General features: G+C 43.6%; 1 protein-coding gene across 29 annotated transcripts in view; it reads left to right on the top strand.

Annotated features, from left to right (window-relative positions):
- MECOM (MDS1 and EVI1 complex locus) overlaps nucleotides 1-20,563 on the top strand; it is a 464,332-nt gene that overhangs the window by 362,333 nt on the left and 81,436 nt on the right. The window contains exon 1 of one of the 29 annotated variants that reach the window (XM_083503884.1): nucleotides 20,214-20,373. The exons of 25 other annotated variants lie outside the window; for them this stretch is intronic. In XM_083503884.1, the coding sequence (XP_083360010.1) occupies nucleotides 20,323-20,373 (51 nt within the window). In that variant the 5' untranslated portion in view covers nucleotides 20,214-20,322. Of the gene's footprint in view, nucleotides 1-20,213; nucleotides 20,374-20,563 lie in introns of those variants that run through there. 3 more of the 29 variants (XM_083503850.1, XM_083503853.1, XM_083503852.1) reach the window with 3 other exon arrangements.

Below are 20,563 nucleotides of genomic sequence, written 5' to 3'. Positions count from 1 at the left end.
AAAATAGTTGTTTATTGCCTTGACATCTGCTGGGAGGGCGTTCCACAGGGCAGACGCCACTACCGAGAAGGCCCTCTGCCTGGTTCCCTGTAACCTTACTTCTCGCAACGAGGGAACCGCCAGAAGGCCCTCGGTGCTGGATCTCAGTGTCCGGGCTGAACGATGGGGGTGGAGACGCTCCTTCAGCTATACAGGACCAAGGCTGTTTAGGGCTTTAAAGGTCAGCACCAACACTTTGAATTGTGCTCGGAAACGTACTGGGAGCCAATGCAGATCTCTCAGAACCGGTGTTATGTGGTCCCGGTGGCCACTCCCAGTCACCAGTCTAGCTGCTGCATTCTGGATTAATTGCAGTTTCCAGGTCACCTTCAAAGGTAGCCCCACGTAGAGCGCATTGCAGTAGTCCAAGTGGGAGATAACCAGAGCATGCACTACTCTGGTGAGACAGTCCACGGGCAGGTAGGGTCTTAGCCTGCGTACTACGTTGAGCTTGTAGACAGCTGCCCTGGACACAGAATTAACCTATGCCTCCATGGGCAACTGTGAGTCCAAAATGACTGCCAGGCTGCGCACCTGGTCCTTCAGGGGCAGAGTTACCCCATTCAGGACCAGGGAATCCCCCACACCCGCCCGCCCCCTGTCCCCCCAAAACAGTACTTCTGTCTTGTCAGGATTCAACTTCAATCTGTTAGCTGCCATCCATTCAGCCTAAACTACAAGGATTGTTGTGACTATACAGTCAGCTAAATTTCCATGTAAACTACCCTGAACTCCTTGGAGGAAAGATGAGATACAAATTTGATAAAAAATCTCTGTCCCACTTTCTTACACTTTCCCAGCTCTTTATCCTTATTATTTGTCCCATTTGTCTTTACTCCTGGAGAGATGAATCCTGTGAAATTACTTTTGCCTGCCTGTTCTTTTTCCAATTCTTTTTAATGCACATACCTATATTAAATTCTCAATTTCTTTGTCAGACTCTTTGAAATTTGGGGTAAACCCTGTCTAGCCTCAGTAACTTAAGAATCTTTGGGAAGTTTTATTTTCTATCATTATTTTGGAATAACCTTGATTTTTCCTTTCTGGGGAGATTTCTGTTCCTTTCATCAAGTCTCTTCTCATTTCTGAGAATGAAAACAAGGGGAAGGGAGGGGAAACCTATACAATTCCCTGTCCTCTGTCATGGAATGTGCACTCTCTTTTCTAATGCTGCAGCCCCATGATGCTTACCTGAGAGCAAACTCCACTGACCACAGTGGAAGTTACTTGAAGTGCTGGCATAGGTCAGATCAAGCTGTAATGCAGGAACTTCGATTGTGAGAACGTGTGCTAGTCTATGATTCATACAGCTAAGGAGAATTCATAAATATTCTATGTGTATAGGCTAGCCAGTCTTCCGGTATTCTTCTGAACCATTAAGCAAAACAGTATTCAGATGTGAGAAGCCATGGCTTTCTATCCTGACTCCATCCCAGCCAGGTAGGTTCTCTAGGCTCCTCCCACTGGCCCTGGTTTTGTCTGCATGGGTGCAATCTGCTGATCTGGTCACATTTTTAGCTCAAATGTCAGCAGTCCTATATATTCAAAGTGTACACACTTGTGTTTACGCAGCATCCAATGCGCTCCAACTGCTGGTTTGGGAAGCAGTGTAGAGACATTAACCACAATCCATATTTAGCCTGTATTTATCCTGTTGTTTCTTATGACAGTGTTTCCCAACCTTTTTTGGGCAAAGGCACACTTGTTTGATGAAAAAAATATCGCGGCACACCACCATTACAGCCCCGTGACGTCAGCGCGCAGCGTCACGCCGGGAGGGACGCACAAAAGTGAAAGTTTTCAATTTTTTTCCCTCCCCCTTGCCGGGGAACCTCCAAGCTTTGGGGTGGGGGGGGAGGAGGCAGCAGAGCGAGGGACTGAGGGACGGCGGCAGCTGAGGCGGCGGCGGCTGTTGTGGTGGTGGCGGCGATAGCGGGCGGAGGAGGGGGCGGCGGCGGGGCCGAGGTGGCCGGCGGCGGCGGGGGAGGCGGCGGCGGGTGGAGCAGGAGGGCGGCCGAGGCCGGTGAGGGAGTAGGGTTGCCCGGGGCTTGAGGAGCCGTCGCCGGGAGTTGCTGCTGCTGTTGTTGCTGCTGCTGCCCGGACATGCCGGCCTCCTCCTCGTCCGCTGTCTCGCGCTCCTCCATTTTGCACGCGCTGCCCCGCCGCCGCCCCATTGGCTGGGTCCTGTCAGCTGATCCTGTGTTATTTCCTGTGTGTGTGTGTGAGGGGAGAATGGAGAGAGAAACCTCGGAACCACCACCGCGGAGCCGCCCCCGGATCGACGCGGATCCTCGCCGCCGCCGCCTCCCACGGCACACCAGCCAACGTCTCACGGCACACTAGTGTGCCACGGAACACCGGTTGGGAAACACTGTCTTATGAAATACTGTGTTTTGATTCATTCCCTTCCCAAATCCAGGGGGGGGGGGGCAACAACAGCCCAGATGCATTTTTAAGCTGGTAATGAGTACATATGAAAAAGTTTGCCTTTGAATGTTTCCAATGAATATTTTGAAGTATTTCTATGGTGAGCATTAGGTTCATTTAAAAACCTTGCACTCATTATTTAGTTGATTCTGTGGTTTTCAACCAGTATGCTGTGGCACCTTGGGGTGTCTTGAAGAATGGTCAGGGGTGCCGCGGGCAACCCTGGCCTCTGCCCCTGTTTCCTTCCTTCCCTCTTCTGATATCCTCTCACATCTCTGCCATCCAAAGGCTTGCACAGCTGTTTGTTGCAGCAGCCCTGGCCACAAGCTCCCCGGGTGAATGGTGCCTCTGAAGGCTGGCCAGGGGGTGATTCCCAGGCTCCTGTGGGGCAGTGTGAGGAGGCACCTCTCTTTGGGGCGGGAGGGGGGCAGCTCAGAGCCCAGGAGCGGCAGCTGCGGCTGCCCAGAGTCAGGAGAGGAGAGGAGGATGAGGGAACCCTCCACAAGAGAGGAGTTAAAACCTCTGAGTTAATTAATTGCATTTACATCCTGCCCTTCCCCCAGTGTTGATTAGCATACATGGTTCTCCCCTCCCATTTTATTCTCACAGCAAGTCTGTGAGGTAGGCTAGGCCAGGTGAGGTCACTACCTAGCTTCATAGCTGAGTGGGGTTTGAGCTTCAGGTCCAAAACTCTAGCCACTGCGCCACACCGGCACTCTCACTAGTAATATAGCCAGGGCTTTTTTCAGCTGGAACTCCCCGGAACTCAGTTCCAGCACCTCTCAGGTGGGCGCCATTGCCATTCTAAGACAGCAAGGGTGAATATAGCCCACTCTCCACTTCCAAGTAGGGTCAATATTTTCAAACTGCTCTGTGGGAAGTATTAGGCACAGGACCTATGCGTTCAAATAGAGACCTTACAGCTGTAAAATAGACCTGCCCTAAGGGTGCTGTGGTTTCATGCGAGTGTTTCACACAGCTCTGTGGAGGACATTACCCACAAAACTCCAGTGTCAGCGTAAAGACTTTGTGATATATCTCCCCAGAGATTTCAGTGCAGCTATTAAACTGGTGAATAGCCTTTTCCTCAAGTATGACTTCATGGAGCTAGCAGCGAGATACCATCTTGTCCTTTGTGTTTGTGCTAGATGACATTTTAGTCTTTCTCATGAAACAGGCAATGCTGCTCTGGTTCCAGACTAGAATAGAACACCGGGTTCACTCTGTCTGCCTCTGCCCCCGCTCTAGTCTGTTTACTGAGATAAACATCTGATAAGACAGAGGAAGCTGGACCAATGAAGGGAAGCCAGCAGCTACTTCAACTTCTCCTAGCCTTGTTCACACTGGTAGAATATTGCTGGAGAGGGAATTGTTTCTGTACTTCTTATGGAAGGACACTTGACATTTACTTTTTCCTCCATCGGTGATAAGAGATAGAAGGAAATTTATGTCATTGCTCTTTCTTATTTGTGACAACCACTAGTAGGTCAAAGCAAATACTGGATATAGTAATATAGATTAATATACGGTATGTAAATATACGTGTAGTGCATGTACTCTGAAATATTTGCAGAAAACAAGGAGATTGATTTGATTGATTCATGCCATGCAAACATAATGTACACTATAAACTATAAGGAAATGTTCTCATATTATTTAGAGGATCAAGATGACCACTTCACCACAAGCACATTCAATATACTTTTAGACATTAATTTGTCTTTAAAATAAAAATGCCTCCCTCATGTTTGTGAGAATCTTTTCTAAATGGCATAATCAAAAACAAACTGCTGTAGAGAACATCTTTTGTTTTTTGTTTTTTTCACATTCAGGGCAACCTTGGACTAGAGCAGTATTTAAGGCCAATATGTAGGGGGGGAAACAGAGTGGACTTCAGTAGTATAATGGCAATGCAGAAAATAATGTAATATAAATCTGCAAAAAAAGGACAAATGCTTGCTCTCTCTCAAAGCACATTGTATTTGGCAGCCTTTGGAAAACTTCAATGTAAACATTAAAAAAAAGAACCAAACATATTACTGCAATTTCTGCCTCAGGCACCAATCAACAAAGTTATTATTGCATTTAGAAAGAAACAAGAAAGAACATATGGTTATTAGCCTGACTCTTGTGCTTCCTTTTTCTTTACATTCTTGAAAGGCCATAAAACAGGGAAATAAAAAAGTCATGGATGTGTAGTTTTTTTAACTTTATCTTCTGAACATTAAACATCATGTTTCAAATTTCTTATGGTACATAAAACTGTTTGGTCTTGCTGTATCATGTATACAGGACTTCAAAAAGTAAACGAGACAGTTTAGTAGATGTAATAGGTGTGTAACAACCACTCTTTAGATCTCTAGTATTTTGTACAACATCCTCTGGTTCCCAAAGGTGCTTTTAACATGATATCTATATGGCTATTTCTGAAGTCATTTATTTCTTTGTGCGGCGAAAGAAAACTGGGACTAATTAGAAAGTATAGTCTATCTTGCTTGACAGTTGTTGGTGTTTGTTACTTTTCTCTGTTTCAGGTATCCTTCTACCTTCATAAACATCTTGCTTGAGATGTGACTGGAATAGTGGTGCAGTATGAATATCACAGAAAATCCCTACAACTATAGTCTCTGCTCATGGAAATTTAGTATGTGCAAGGACTGTGGTTTAGAGTTCCTTTCTGAGGATGGATTCATCTGACCTTATTAGTTTTATGGTGATTGCAGTAAATCACATACTGACGGTCAGTACATCAGTGCTGGCCACCCTTTGCAAATGTTGAGAAACAATTGCAAACAGTACCCATCAGTGAAGGAGGAGCAGATAAATATGTCTTGTATTAAGTCTGACCCATCTAGCTCATTGTTGTGTACTCTGACTAGTAGCAGCTCTCCAGGGTTTCAAAACAAGGTATTCCCAGTCCTACCTAGAGATGCCAGGGCTTGAACCTGGAATCTTCCATGTGCAGAACTCTGCTGTTGAGTTATATCCCATACCTAAGAGCAGGCACCCCCAAACTCGGCCCTCCAGATGTTTTGGGACTACAACTCCCATCATCCCTAGCTAACAGGACCAGTGGTCAGGGATGATGGGAAATGTAGTCCCAAAACAGCTGGAGGGCCAAGTTTGGGGGTGCCTGCCTAAGAGGAAGGGCAAAGTTAGCATGTGTGATTCTTTTTGTTTTGTTATTTGTTATTTTTGTATTCATTTAACTATTCTTCCAATGAGCTTAAGGTATCATTTATTGAGGTCCTACAACCAGGTGTGTGAGAGGCCTCATCCTCCTTAATTTTGGTGGTGTAACTATAGCAGGTGCCTGCAAATCATTCGCCATGTAAATTGAGTTTAGAGGGACATTTGAATCAACTCCAACATGATCTTAAGCAAGGGTTCTTACTGGCAAAGATCTCAAGGAGAATTGGCGCTAATCTTTTATTAACCTATTATTATTATTAAATGGTTCCATCCAGGAATAACTTCAGATGGAGAACTTCATAACTGAATCTTCTTCTTCTTCTTCTTCTTCTTCTTCTTCTTCTTCTTCTTCTTCTTCTCCTTTGGTGTGTAGATCTCAGGATGATTCACAGCATAAAAATACAAGGTAAAAACACAAAATACGTAATAAAAACAAGAACAAACCAAACCAAACCACTAATCCCCCACTGCCTCCAACAAAAGCAAGGAGATGGGAAGTTAATCAGCCAAAGACCTGGTTGAAGAGGAACACACACATGGGAGAGGGAGAGATAAAAATTATTTGTATATAGGAAACTATGTCAGGAAGAAGTGTTTCAGCCTAGTCACCTTGCTGATATGTTAGTTTTATATATTTGGGAACTACTGGTATTTGTTCATGGATAATCATTCAGCCCCCATGGAATCTCCTGCAGTAGCACAGTTCTGGAATATTTTTACTACCAAATTTATTGCTTATATGAATTGGATTCCAAATATTTAAAAAACAACAAATGCATTTCATTTTTAATGTAATGAGCAAATGATTTCTGAAGCTTTCGGCAATGTTGCTGTCACAATCCCTTAAACAGAGAACTTTGGGACATAGAAAATGGATTCCAGGTTTTCCTCCCATATTGCGATTAATAGCAAATTAACTAAAACTCCAGCTCCCAAACCATACCATATTAAGTCCTATTGTTAGGTGGTATGCCAATGCAGCTCATAAACTTTAGATGTTACTATTACAGTGAGAACTAGCTTGGTAAAATATTATGATATTCCAAAGAAGTAGGAGTTCTTCTAGATACCAGGCCATTAGAGCCTAATTATAATCTCAGGTCCCTCTTTGACGTCAGCAGTACTTGGGTGTAAATAAGTGCCTTTGACTTGCTAAAGGCAAATATTTGGCAAAGAAAATAAAGATAGTAGTTGAGAACCAGGAGAAAAAGAGAGAGAGATCACGTTAGATTTGAAGTGTCTGAGTAAGTTCTGGCCAGCATTCAAGGTGGTAGGAAAGGTTTGATAAATAAACTCTTATGAGAGGCTGTAGAGTGCTGTGCAGATATGAATCAAAATTAGAAAATCAATACATATTGATCTTTATATATCATGTGAATAACAGTGGCTGAGATGCTCCAATTTAACTTGTCTATTGCTCAAGAGTTAGTGGAAATAACCACAAGTGGGACAGGAAATATTGCTGCTCATTGGTGAGATTACTTAGCAGGCCAGAGATTAAAGAACTTGTCTTGTTGCACAGGGGGGGGGGGAGAGTTTGTGAGTAGTTATGAATGTGTTTTATGAAGAAAGAACTGAAAGGACACAGAAATGGAGAAGAGAAATGTAATTTAGATTAGCAAGACTGTGAGGGTTAAGTATGAAAAGCTATGTTTGGGAGATCGTTATATATAGGACGCTAAGAACTGCAGGCTAAGGACTACGTAATAAATTTAAAACACATAATCAACTACATAATAAAACTGTAGTGGAATCCAAATGATTAGACTTACAAGAAGCATTATGGGAGCAAATACTATCACCTCTTTCAAGACTGCAGGTGATTTCAAACTGTTTACTGTGCTACAGCAACCTGAAAACTGAACAAAGAGAGTTGTTTATAATTTGGTGAGCTAGGCTATTGTAGAATGTAATGGCACAGTGTGCTAGAGAACTAAAATGGTTTAACAGATACTCCCTTTTGCAAAGGAACTCTGGGAACTGTAGTTATGTGAGTGGAGGCTCGAGATCTGAAAAAGAGAATTCTCAGCTCCCTCATCAAACTTCAGCTCCCAGGATATATGACTATAGGGTGTGTTTGTGTGTATTCATGAGCTACAACAACTGAGAGACATGTTGGAGCTTTCCTGATTATGGAAGACAATGCCACAGTATTCCATCAGCTTCTATCTCACAAACAGACCACTCTCAAGAAATAAAAATACAGTGGTACCTCAGGTTAAGAACTTAATTTGTTCTGGAGGTCCATTCTTAACCTGAAACTGTTCTTAACCTGAAGCACCACTTTAGCTAATGGGGCCTCCTGCTGCCACCTTGCCGCCACGGCTGTGCGATTTCTGTTCTCATCCTGAGGCAAAGTTCTTAACCCGAGCTACTGTTTCTGGGTTAGCGGAGTCTGTAACCTGAAGCGTCTGTAACCTGAAGCATCTGTAACCCGAGGTACCACTGTAGAACAAATAAGCAGTTGGTTGTAATGACAATTACCCAATGTAACTGTAATGTTAGGGCAGTTCCCTCTGTCTGCATTTCCCTTATCTCACAGCTAGACAGGGTTTAGTCAGGAATTGTGTGTTTAGGAAGCAATGTGGCATAATGGCGGGCAGAGAACCAGACTGTGTCACAGGAATAATGTTGTAGGTCAGTATAATCCCCACCCCCCGACACCTAGTTGAGTTTATGGCACAGACAAGATACAAACCATGCATGTTTAATCAGAAGTAATGTCCTAGGATCAATGGCATTTACTCCCAAGTAAGCATACATAGACCTGGAAGCTTAAGACACTATGCTACAATTTAGCATTGATGTTGCCCAAGTTCCAAATCTCAAGGATTTGTACCGGTTATGAATACCTAGTTGCTAAGGTTTAGCCCATGTATAGTGGTCTAACAAACCTGTAACAAACAATTCCATATTTCATTGCCAAATATAAATGATATTTAGCACCATTGTCACAACTTGGCTCTGTGGTAATAATTCTGCAGACTGTGCTGATCTTTACTTCGCCTTTAGCAAGGTTTCTATCAAGTTTTAGGCCAGTGCCTTTCTGTAGAAGAATTAATCGTTGTAATTAAATCTCTCCCAAGAACAATTGGATGACTCACACTTCTGAAATGTTCAGGTTGCTGAGATGATGAGTTGATTCATCAGGAACAATGTTAGTTCATCACTTTTTCTGTTCAGCTTGAAATTTTAATTCCAATAAAATGTAATATGAATTCTAATTGAGTGCCTTTTTATGATCCATTTCAGTCAAATCAGATAAAAATCACTGTGTTTCTTTACCATGGAACTGGTGAAAATGTAGAAAAAATAAAATTTAAGTATAGTTTTTTCCTGTGTTTGCCTCACTCCAAGGAGATTTTTTGGATTTACCTCTCTGAAAATCTGAATCAAACAAGTTTACAAGTTTCAGAAAGAACCTGCCTGCACTTAGGGAGCACACCTGAAATGGTAAAATGAACACCTGAAAATTTTAAAACAAGTTTTTGACTTTTATTGGGTGATAAATTGGTTTTTTGCTATATAAAATCCACAGGTGCTCATGTCTGTTTATTGAACATATAGCTGAAAAGTGAACTATATTAAGAATTGTGTCAGAGTGGTCAGCCACCCGTAACAGTCGTTAGCACTGGATTTCTAATTATGCACTCATATAGTTCTATATTGTGAACAATTCTGCTAAGCAGAATTCTAATGTGCTGGAAAAGTCAGCGTTTACTTGCTGTCTTGTTGATGTACTTTGTTAAGTTTAGAATTGCTTTTATTTACTAATTGACTATTACATAGAATTATAGAATCGTAGAATTGTAGAGTTGGAAGGGCCCTGAGGGTCATCTAGTCCAACCCCCTGAAATGTAGGGATCACACACAACTAAAGCGTCTATGACAGGTGGCCATCCAGCCTTTGCTTAAAAACCCCCATCTCCCAAGGGAGACCATTCCACTGTCGAACAGCTCTGTCAGAAAGTTCTTCCTGATGTTTAGTATGAATCTTCTTTCTTGTACACTGGTACCTCGGATTAAGAACTTAATTCGTTCTGGAGGTCCATGCTTAACCTGAAACTGTTCTTAACCTGAAGCACCACTTTAGCTAATGGGGCCTCCTGCTGCCGCCTTGCCGCCACCGCGCGATTTCTGTTCTCATCCTGAAGCAAAGTTCTTAACCCGAAGTAATATTTCTGGCTTAGCGGAGTCTGTAACCTGAAGCATCTGTAACCTGAAGCGTCTGTAACCTGAGGTACCACTGTAACTTGAAACATCAGATGCATTTTCACGGCTGCTGGGGCCTGGTTGTGGGGTAAGAGCTGGGAAACCCAAGTTCAAATTCTCCTTGGGCATTGGCTCAATTCACAGACATACACTTTAGATGGTTGTTATGTAATAATGCAACAAGGAGTTCACTATACTTCTTTGGTAGCAGCTAGTGGCGTAGCGTGGGGGGTGCAGGGGGCCCGGCCGCACCGGGCGCAACATCTGGGGGTTAGGGTTAGGGGGCGCAAATCCACGGGTTAGGGGGCGCAAATTACTTGCCTTGCCCCGGGTGCTGACAACCCACACTACGCCACTGGTAGCAGCTACCCACTAGGAGATTACTGAAAATTCAGAAAAACCTTCTGCCAATAAGAGCTGTTTGGCAGTGAAACAGACTCCCATGAGACGTGGTGGACTCTCCTTCTTTGGAGGTTTTGAAGCAGAGGTTTGATGGCCATCTGTCATGGATGCTTTAGCTGAGATTTCTGCATTGCAGGGGGTTGGACTAGATGACCCTTGGGTCCCTTCCAAGATTCTATGATTCTATGAATTTCCCTTCCAAGATTCTATGACTTTCCTATGTGCAGCACAGCATCACTGAGGGAGACTACATTACTTCTATATGTAGTTATAGATGAACACTTAGCTGTTTTTTTTTAAGGTAAGAAAATAATTAAGAGCCTAGAAATTTTAAAACGGTGTTGCGGAGGTGTTGTAGAAAGTCAGGCCTCCATCTTGTGCCACATGTTAGGGAATCATCCAGTAGGTGCCACTTAGCCTTAGCCACTAGACGGGAAGTCTAATAATACTGCTTGTTGGGGACAGAAATCACTGGTAGCAGTTTTCTCCTTCTGTGTTGGAACTCCTACTTGGGGACTTCCCTGGCTTTTTTCTGGCCCATGTAGGACCAGTCTGGATAGTTAGCCTTGGTGAAGACGTTTTTATCCCCAAAAAAGTTTTTGGTTGAGTTTCCACTGAAATGAGGTTGCATTTTAATGTTTTAATGTTGTATTTTAATCTTGTTTTTAAGCTATATTTCAATCAATTATTTTATATTTGGACTTAGCTGCCTTGAGCCCTGTCTTGGCTGGGGAGGGCGGGGTAATAATAATAATAATAATAATAATAATAATAATAATAATTCAACAGCAATTTCCCATCAAAGGTAGTACTTGTTAGACTGGGTGGTTGAGCCCTGGTCCACTCAGTTCTTTGTTGCAACAGGATTGCATGGAAGAGCTAGGAATAAGCAAAACAATCTATTTCTGATCTGCATCATATTCGTTTAGCATTTAATCTGTCCTGTTTCTGCATTACTCTGTGATTAAAAGCAAACAAACATTTAAATAACCATTTAAATCTGTATTTTTTAAAAAAAACATTCTCTCAGTATACGCAATTTAAACATATTCTGAGCCAACAAACTGCACTGGAACTTGGGAAGTATAAGTGCCATTGAAATCCATGTTCCTGTCTGCACATTAGTCTATGAGGTGTGGTTCAGGTCAGTTTGTGTTGGAATTTGCAAAGACTGAATTTCTCATGCATCCTTGTAAATAGACCTCCACTTACTGTTTACCAGGATATTCTTTGTAAAGGCTGGGATCTGCACTTGCTTTGGGCGTGCTAAAGTGTTTGGGCATATCTTGTACCATGATTGCCTTTCCCCTCTCCTCACAGAGGACTGTTATTCTACATCTCAAACTGTTTTGGAAAGTTCTCAGAGTTTCAAAATAGATTTGCTAGGTGACCTGGGGGAATCTCCATCTGTTTGAAATGCAGAAACCCAAAGTGTTAGGTGCTACAACTAGTTGTGTGATTCTTTGGAACTTGGCCATAGTTTTCAGGTAAACATCATGTTTTGGAAGAGTCACTTTCATTTTACATATAGAAAGGAATATTGATTGCAAGGAGTTACGTATTTTTTTTATAGCTGCCACTAATCTTCATAATTCAAGATTGGGTTTTCTTTCTCTCTCTGTCTCTCTCTCTTAATTGGGATGGTTGTTTAATGTTTCTTGAACTGGAACACATGCATCTGCAGCCATCAGAGTAACTCTGTTGGACGCCTGTCAAGAAAGAATACCATCATATAAATCCTATGTACACGTTTGTGTTTCTAGGATAACTATGAAAACAATATGTAGATTATTTGACTATCATACTCGGCCGATTAGTGTTTAAGCATTAAGAGTGTCACACCCAGGAAAGAGCAAAAGAGAACAATGATTTTAAAGAAAGATTGAGTCCTTAATAGGTCGGGTCCAAAGAGCTGTTCGAAGATTACTGCTTTAAGAAGTCTGAAATAATGCCATTCAAACTAATGCTCGGTGCTTGCCATCCACATGACACTCCAACTATGTTTTCAAGACAAACATGTACACACACAAACTCACACACCAGATAGATATTGCCAGCTATTTCCTGGATAGCTATTGTTTCACTTTGGTTTTTCAATAATGGCTTTTTGTGGCTGTCAGGCTAATGTTGCCTACAGTCAAAAGCAAAGCAAAAATATTGCCACCTCCTAAATAAATACGTAAATGAAAAACAGTGATTTGCCTTTGGTCATCGTGCAGGACCATACTCCAAATGTGCTGCCTAAAATGTAAACGGATAAAAATCTCAAATGAGTACCAAATCTTGCGGTTATTTCTGTTTCAAAGTTTAATTAAGTCAGGGGAACAAGCTGGTTGCTAACAGAGCATCGGGGGCTATACTGAGATCTGACCGTTTCTAGCATGTTGGATTCCTGGACAATAATGGGGTGCTAATTTTGAAAGCCTACACCACTGTCCCAAAAAAGATGTTGTAGAAAATCAGGCCTCCAGCGGTCCTGGCAGAGCCCAGACTGACCCTTGCAAATGAAAATAATCAAAAGTAATTAGAAGCGTGCTGGATTACTCCTCGGAGATCTGAGCGAGAGAATAAACATGCCGGAGCCCTCCGAGCCACTGCAAAGGGCCCATGTCTGAGCTGTTAGGTGCCCTGACCTTGTCCACATAAAGATGTGATTTATGAAGTGCAGGGCACAGCAGCAGGGGCTTCTGTCTTCTCCAGAAGAACCAAATTACTGAGGTGGAGATTAACATGCTTTCAGTTGGGCCCATTTCCAGACCAAGGGAGATTTTTTATTCAGGAAGAAAGAAAGAAAGAAAGAAAGAAAGAAAGAAAGAAAGACCCCTTTAATTTCCTCTCTTCTCTCTTTCTGTCTTTGGGGCTGTATGGAAAAAGAAGCCGCTAAGGTTTTGTTAGGAGGGAGTTCATTAAAAAGAATGGATGGGATATATAAATATGTCTAAATATGAATTGGACAAATGCAGGTTTTTGCACTCCTTCTTAGGCATCTTATTGGCAGGGGGTTGCCTCATCTAAAACTAGGTTTGCATTTTTCTTAGTTAATATAAGGACAAGTTTGCTAAAATCTTATCTGGGCACTGGTTTCAGAAAGGGTCTGCTACTAACTTTTAAAGTGAATTAGCGCACAAACCAGTGAGCTGCCTTCCTTTCTTTCCAACTTGGAATCTAGCTTTACTGAAAAGATAGTGGTGAGATTTTAAGGTGAGCTTGTTATCCAACGACTATGGTATTTAAAGAAGAAATAACTCTGCTACCAGCTACTTGTCTGAATTCCAGCCCCCCCTTCCCCTTTCAGCGCTGTCCGCTTGCAGAGCGGCTGTCCTCCCCAGGAAGCCTATTAAAAGTGGACAGTGCAGTTATTTCATCTGGCTTTGCCTGGGCTGCTTTTCTTTTTGCTTTAATGATGTGCTGGAATGCACCATACCCATAGGGTCTCCATTAGAGGAACTTTTACTTCGGGGACAGCCATGAAGTTTAAAGGCTTAAAAGAGGCATCAGTTTACATTCTGGTGGGAATAGCTAGCAGACTGCAGTACTTATGCCTTACTGCCACTACTATTACAGAGGCTTATTTAAAATAAACAATTGCTAAAAAAACAAAAAAAACTGGGATGTACAGCCAGTGGCTTTTCTGGGAAAATTTGGAACTCTGAACACATCACAGAGGTGTCTGATAAAGACAAATCCAAGGATGCATTTGGATCTTTTTCAAGCAGTGAGAAAACTGAGCAACATGGAACATACTCTGAAAAAATGAGCTCTTTTTTCTGGGAAGCATCCCATGCTTCAAGTTATTTGCAAATGTACCGGTACTTACCTGAAAATGAGGGAAGCTCTCTCCCAAGTGTTCCTTTTGACCACTAAGGAAAAGAAATTGCATCAGGAACAAGCTGCCCTCTCTTCACCTATAATCATGTATTGCAATTGTAATTGTAATGCTACAGATAATAATAATTAATAGTAATAATAAAAAATTTTATTTATACCCCACTGAGTTTCCCCAAATAAGGCTGCCTACAGTTTGTCTCTTGCCTCTGCCATGAACTTACCACGACTACTCAGCCTACAATACAGGAATAATAATACTGACCTATTTACTTAGGGGTTTAGTGTAAGAACAAGGCTTTGGCCCTGAAGGAGTGTCTCCACCCCCATCGTTCGGCCCGGACACTGAGGTTCAGTTCCAAGGGCCTTCAAGTGGTCCCCTCACTGTGAGGAGTGAAGTGGAGGAGAGAGGGAACCAGGCAGAGGGCCTTCTCAGTAGTGGCACACCCCCTGTGGAATGCCATCAGATGTCAAAGAGTTAGACAGTTATATGACTTCCCAGAGATATCTGAAGGCAGCCCTGTATCAGGAAGCTTTTAAAACCTGATGTTTTGTTATGTTCTTTTATACTCTCTTGGAAGCCGCCCTGAGTGGCTGGGGCAACCCAGTCAGTTGGGCAGGGTACAAGTAATAAATTGTTGTTATTATTATAACATGTATAGAGCATTTTGAGCTATCTGAATCATAATATAAATGTTAGATATCATGCAAACTATGAGACTGATATGGGAGAGAGATGTAGGTGGGGCAGATGAGGGTGTCCAATTTTGCTGCTGCAGGTGTACCATGACATTTATTCTCTCTGCGTTCCTCCCAGCGGTCATTTCTCCTCTGGGATACAATAATTGTATCCTCTGGGATACGGTTAAGGGAAAAACAAAGGGAGGGAAAGGAGAGATAATGATAACAAAGGATAAATGTGAGAAAATATAGTATTCAGATAACATCTGAACAATGAATCTTTTATAGATCTTGAATAGCTATGTCACCAACACATCTTTGATGTAAAACATTTCATAGCATGGAGAGCCAAGGTGATTTGTGAATTTATTTCCTCTAAGGCAGACCAGTGCGAATACATACAGAAGAGGGCTTAGGTTACATGGGAGTGGTTTGCCTATAGCACTTGATGGTTCATAGCTGAAGTGAGTTTTGCAGATTGAATTGCTTAGTTCAAACTGCTCATTCTCTTACCTGCTGTTAAGGAATAATTCATATATTGCCAGGTGTTCATGCCTCATGGTTTCTGCCATGCCACTGCTGCTACCAGTTGCATCCAGGAGTGAGGCCAAGTGCAGAATCCATTATCGACAAGCCTAATAATGATGGTATAGGCGGGAAACTTACAATATGCAATAAGGTTTGGAGTGGCATAGTTGGCATTGGAGGGGAGATGGTCTGTGTGAGCATGCTGAATCACATGTTAAAGCTGCTACAAAGAGGGCAAGGGCTGCAGTGTTAGAATCAGTATGTATGCAATGCTTGTAAGCTGCCTTGAGCATGGTTTGAACTGTGGAAAGGCGACATGCAAATAAAATTATGTATCCACGTATGATTAAAAAGGATAAAACCTCCATGTTCCATCCAGTGACCTTTGGAGGAAGGCTGGGATCCACATGCAATTAATAGTAAAGCAGTAGCATTCATGTTGTTCCTTCTTTTGTGACAGTTGTAAAATTCTTAACTATGCGCTAATGTGTATTAAGGCATAAATCCTATGGAAACATGGTTGGGAATAAGCCCTGCTGAACACAATGGGACTTCCTTCTGAGTGAACCTCCATAGAATTTATGCTGTTAGCATTGTAAGGCTCTTCCTGCACCCTTCATTGCTAGTGGATTTAGCTAATTGCTGTGGAGGGTGGTCATGTGCATTACATCACTTACTTAAAAATGTGTTAAGCGACACCTGCCGCATTTGAAGGTCCTCCTGGTCGTTCTGCCGAGTGCGCTTCTGAACTTCTGCCCCAAAGTCCTGCCCTGACAGCACCACTCATTATTGCCACCACTCTTGCACAGCAGGAAATGGAAGGGGGGCCGCGCGCTTGGGCAGGCCAATCCAGGGCTAACTCAATTCTGAGAACCGCAGGACAGTAACTACCACCCATTGTGATGGGCTTCTATTTGGTATAAACTTCTCTGTTGTGCAGTTTTCTGTGCACTGTCATGATAGATGTAACATGCTGGTTGTACACACCCATGCACTGGATGTCAAGCTGGTATGTGCTTTTTTCTGTCGGTGTAGCCACAGCCCAGCAAAAATAGAATAAGGTTCTGCACACTAACCATTGATAGTGTTCAGACCAGTGCTCTTTTTAGGGGGTACTCAAGGGTACACAGTACCAGCACTTCTCTTTAGTTGTTGTTAAAAAGTGTGACACGTACTGTAACAACTACATGGTGAGTACTGGCACCTATTTTTCTAGGGGGGAAATCACTGGTTCAGACACTTCAAATTCTTCCAGCTGATTTAGAACACTTCTGCTAAACTCACTGTGTTATTCTGTTGTTACAATCACATTGTTTTATAGCCTTTACACTGGCTTCCTATTGCACTTTGAACCAACTTTAAGACTAAGGCTGATTTTTAGAGCTCTCTCCACCTCAGCCCAACTATATTTCTTCTACATAGCTCCCTTACTATGTGTTCTGCCCAAACTGGTCTGCTATTGAGCCCCTTTGGTCATCACTGTCTCTTTCTCCCTTTCCTGCTGGTGTTCCTTATGCCATGACACTCTAGAGTAGCCATTCGCTCCCTAGTCATCAAGCCACTTCCCTTTCAGCAACGGGGTGAGTTCCCGTTGCTCTGTCCCAGCTTCTGCCAACTTAGCAGTTCAAAAGCACACCAGGGCAAGTACATAAGTAGGTATCACTACTGTGGGAAGGTAAACGGCATTTCTGTGCTCTCTGGCTTCTGTCACAGTGTTCTGTTGCACCAGAAGCAGTTTAGTCATGCTGGCCACATGACCCAGAAAGCTGTCTCTGGACAAATGCCAGCTCCCTCGGCCTGAAGTGAGATGAGTGCCGCAACCCATAGTCACCTCTGACTGGACTTAACCGTCCAGGGGTCCTTTACCTTTACCTTACATTCTTATTATAAATCTATCAGGTATGGACACATTAAGCCTCATGTGAAAATGCCAGAGGCTAAAATCCTGAATATATTTACTTTACTTGGAAGTAGGCCCCAATCAATGGGACTTATTTTGTATAAACTTGGTTACAGTATCGCCGCAAAAGGCCACAATGGCTAAATGGCTGCATATATTTATCTAGAAGTAAGTCCTCCTGACATCACAGCTCCCCAAGCTGTATGGTGGTTGTATTTGCCACGTTCACACTGGTAAATGTGGTGGGTGCTCCTACCTTGGAGGTTTGTAAGCAGAGGTTGGAGGGCCACCCACCATGTATGATTTAGTTGAGATCCCTGCACTGCAGGGGGTTGGACTAGATGACCCTGGGGTCCCTTCCAACTCTTCCATTCTATGAATGTATCTTAGGTGAACTGCACAACTAAAATGCACCATATCGGAGAAGGTGAAGGAGGAGAGTCTCCCAAGGAGAAATGCAATAACCCTGGTCCTTCCTTCCTTGGCATGATAATAATATCAGCCTAACCCGCCTTGCAAGGGCCAACCGCGGGGCTAAAATGCCGCTGCGGAGGAAGGATGGGGCAGAAATGAAAGAACGCCAAGTACCTTGCGAAGTTCCTTTGGGGTGGAATCTGCATCCTACTGGAAGCAGTGGCAGAGCTCCCATTGCTTTGAGTGGCTCTCGATTGCACCCTTGGGGAGCAGCACTCAGCCGATACCTTCCACTCTCAGCAGCAGCCAGCCACCGCCTTGGCTCCAGCGCCTGGATGAAAAGTACCTGCAAGCCACGAGCCCGACGCGGCTTCGTGTTGCTTTAACACCAGCGCGCGACGCCATCTACTGGCCAGGAGCCGCAAGTTCCCTGCTTTCCTCCTTCCAAACCAGGGCAAAGAAATAATAATACATTGGGCTGTGTGGGTATGTGTATAAAACGTCCATCCTTTCTATGAAATCATGATTTAGCCAGAGCCTGTTTCTAACCCTCCCCTGCCCCCCCGCGTGTTTTATTCCCCGACGTTTCCTCCTTTTCGCAGCTCGTTTGTTCCAAGGGAGAAGGAAGGTGCGCGCTGCGTGGGATCGGTGGCGTTGGAAAGGAAGCGTCCTCCTATCAGGACCTGTGATCAGGCCTATGTGGGCTCGAGCAATCAGTTTCCCAGATTACTTGTATTTAATACACAATGCATCATAAAACAAATCCCTCATCCTGACAGGAAGAAAATAGAACAGCTCATAGCTCGAGCCGCTCCAATTTATGGCTAAATTTGAAAAAAAAGAAAAAGGAAAAAAAGGAAGGGAAGAGAATGAGGCGGCACCAAGAATGGCACCAAATTGCGCGAAGGCAGGAAATCAATAAGGACAGCAAAATCGGGACCTGGGGAGACTCCCGAACTTAACCTTCCCGTGAAAGAACCTTGGGACGTATCTTCTGTGAGAAGATGTTATTTACAAAGCGTTTGGTTTTGCCCAACTGCTGGGCGGGAGGGTTTCTTCCTCTCCCCCCCCCCTCCTGGAACAATAGCCATTATCTGAAATAACAGTTCAATGTCACAGATAACAGGCCTCGGAGACGAATTAATCATCATCTTTTGTCACTTTCTCCTCCGGCCCCCGATGGCCCCGCCCTCCCCTCTCCTAATCTATAAAGTGAGAATTTGATTTGCACTTAAAAAAAAAAAGAAAAGTTGAGTGGCACCGGGAGGCGAAGTGCGGGGTTTCCTCCCCGATGTTTGTACATGTTCGCATTTACGAGACGTTAGCTGTGTATCCAAGCGCCACACACCCCTGTGAGCGAGCCGCGTCTGCTCCCCCTCTTCATTAATCAGGCTCCCTCTTGCACGTTTATGTACGTGTGTATGTGGCAGACGCGCATCGCGGCTCCTGTTCATCGCAATTCTTCTGAATCTGCATCAAACCCAGAGCTGAAGTTGAACTCGCTGAGAATCTGCTGACGGGTCCGCGACTTTGCTCTGCTTAAACCGCTTTGCTGTCCCAATATGTTTCAAATACAGAAGCCAAGACAATATCAGAGGGAGAGAGAAAATTATTAATCCTGCAGCTAACTAGCTCGCCCTTTCATTCGCCAATTTTGTTTAAAAACAATGGACGCAGTACTTGATGCTGTTTACGTGCTACATTCCCCAACCCCCCAAAACGTATATTTACGATTACCATGGTCGTGATGTGATATGTAGGAAAGTCTCAAGAGGAGCCAAAATACATCTTAACTATTTCTTTTCTAGGTTTTCATGGGAGAAAGCTTTTAGCTTCAGAGCTGTTTAGAAACCTGTACCAGAAACCTACTAACGAAGTCTCAAAATTAGAAGGCTGATAACTCCAGCCACACTACTAATTTCTCCCTAGTAAAGTGTCTTGCGAAGCACAGAAAACGGTTGTGAGATGGGGGAAAGCCGTTTGTTGAGGACTGCGTAAAGGTTGCAAATGTAAAATTTTATTAACCTCTCTTCTGCTTAGGGGAGGTGGGGATGAATTTATATATCTCTTTATAGATCAATCACACCCTTAGAGTCATTGGACCAACCAGTTTTCGCTTTTCTAAGTAAACAAACAAGCCCACTTATTAAAATACTGAACTTCAACTCCTTTCGTTATTGCTACCGATACTAATTTGCAAAAGAGCGAGAGAGCTGCTGATTTGTGTAAAACTCTCCCTAAATAAACATTCCCAGAGAAAGCGCCGCGTTAAGGGAGTTGCACTTTCTCTGAATACACCAGAAACAAAAAACAAAAAAATGAGGTGGCGATGGGGTTTCTTTTCCCCCTTTCCCCCTTCCCTGCGAAAGAAAAAGGAGGGTGGAGAGGAGTAAAGGGGGGGGCTCCTTCCGTCCAAGATCTCCCCATTGGCCGGTGATTACATGGATGAAACTGACATGTTTAAAGGGGACGGGCGCATCCGTAATCAGTCTGCCTGGCTAGGACTTCTGTCTGGGCGACCTTCTTGTGACCTCTCTCGCCAGAGGAGGCTGCTGTCACTTTAAAAATTTACTGAAAGAGGAGCCTCTGTCTGGCTTCCGATCGGCGAAGAGGTGGGGGGGGGGATATACCTCTCCTCTCTCTCCCCCCCCCCATCCCTCACTGGCCGGAGAGAGCGCCTTCTCTCATTAAAGAGACAGCTCATGAAAGAGAACCGCCTGTCGGCTGAGGGTTGCAAGAAGGGATCTGGGGAGGTAGTTTTTAAATATATATATATATTATTTTTTAAGCGCGCGGGGGGATCCTTTCCAAAGAGAGTCTGCGACTGGAAAAGAAGCTCTTAGGTCTGAAGAGGTGTGCAGTGTAGGGAGGGGAAACCTCGCTCTTCCCCCCTTCTTGCCCCCCCTCTTACACACACACACTCGCTCAAACCCTTTTCTCTCC

Source organism: Podarcis liolepis, assembly GCF_965112155.1.
Source record: "Podarcis liolepis genome assembly, chromosome: 5".
Lineage (NCBI taxonomy): Eukaryota > Metazoa > Chordata > Lepidosauria > Squamata > Lacertidae > Podarcis > Podarcis liolepis.
This window is presented reverse-complemented; position numbering and strand designations above follow the sequence as displayed.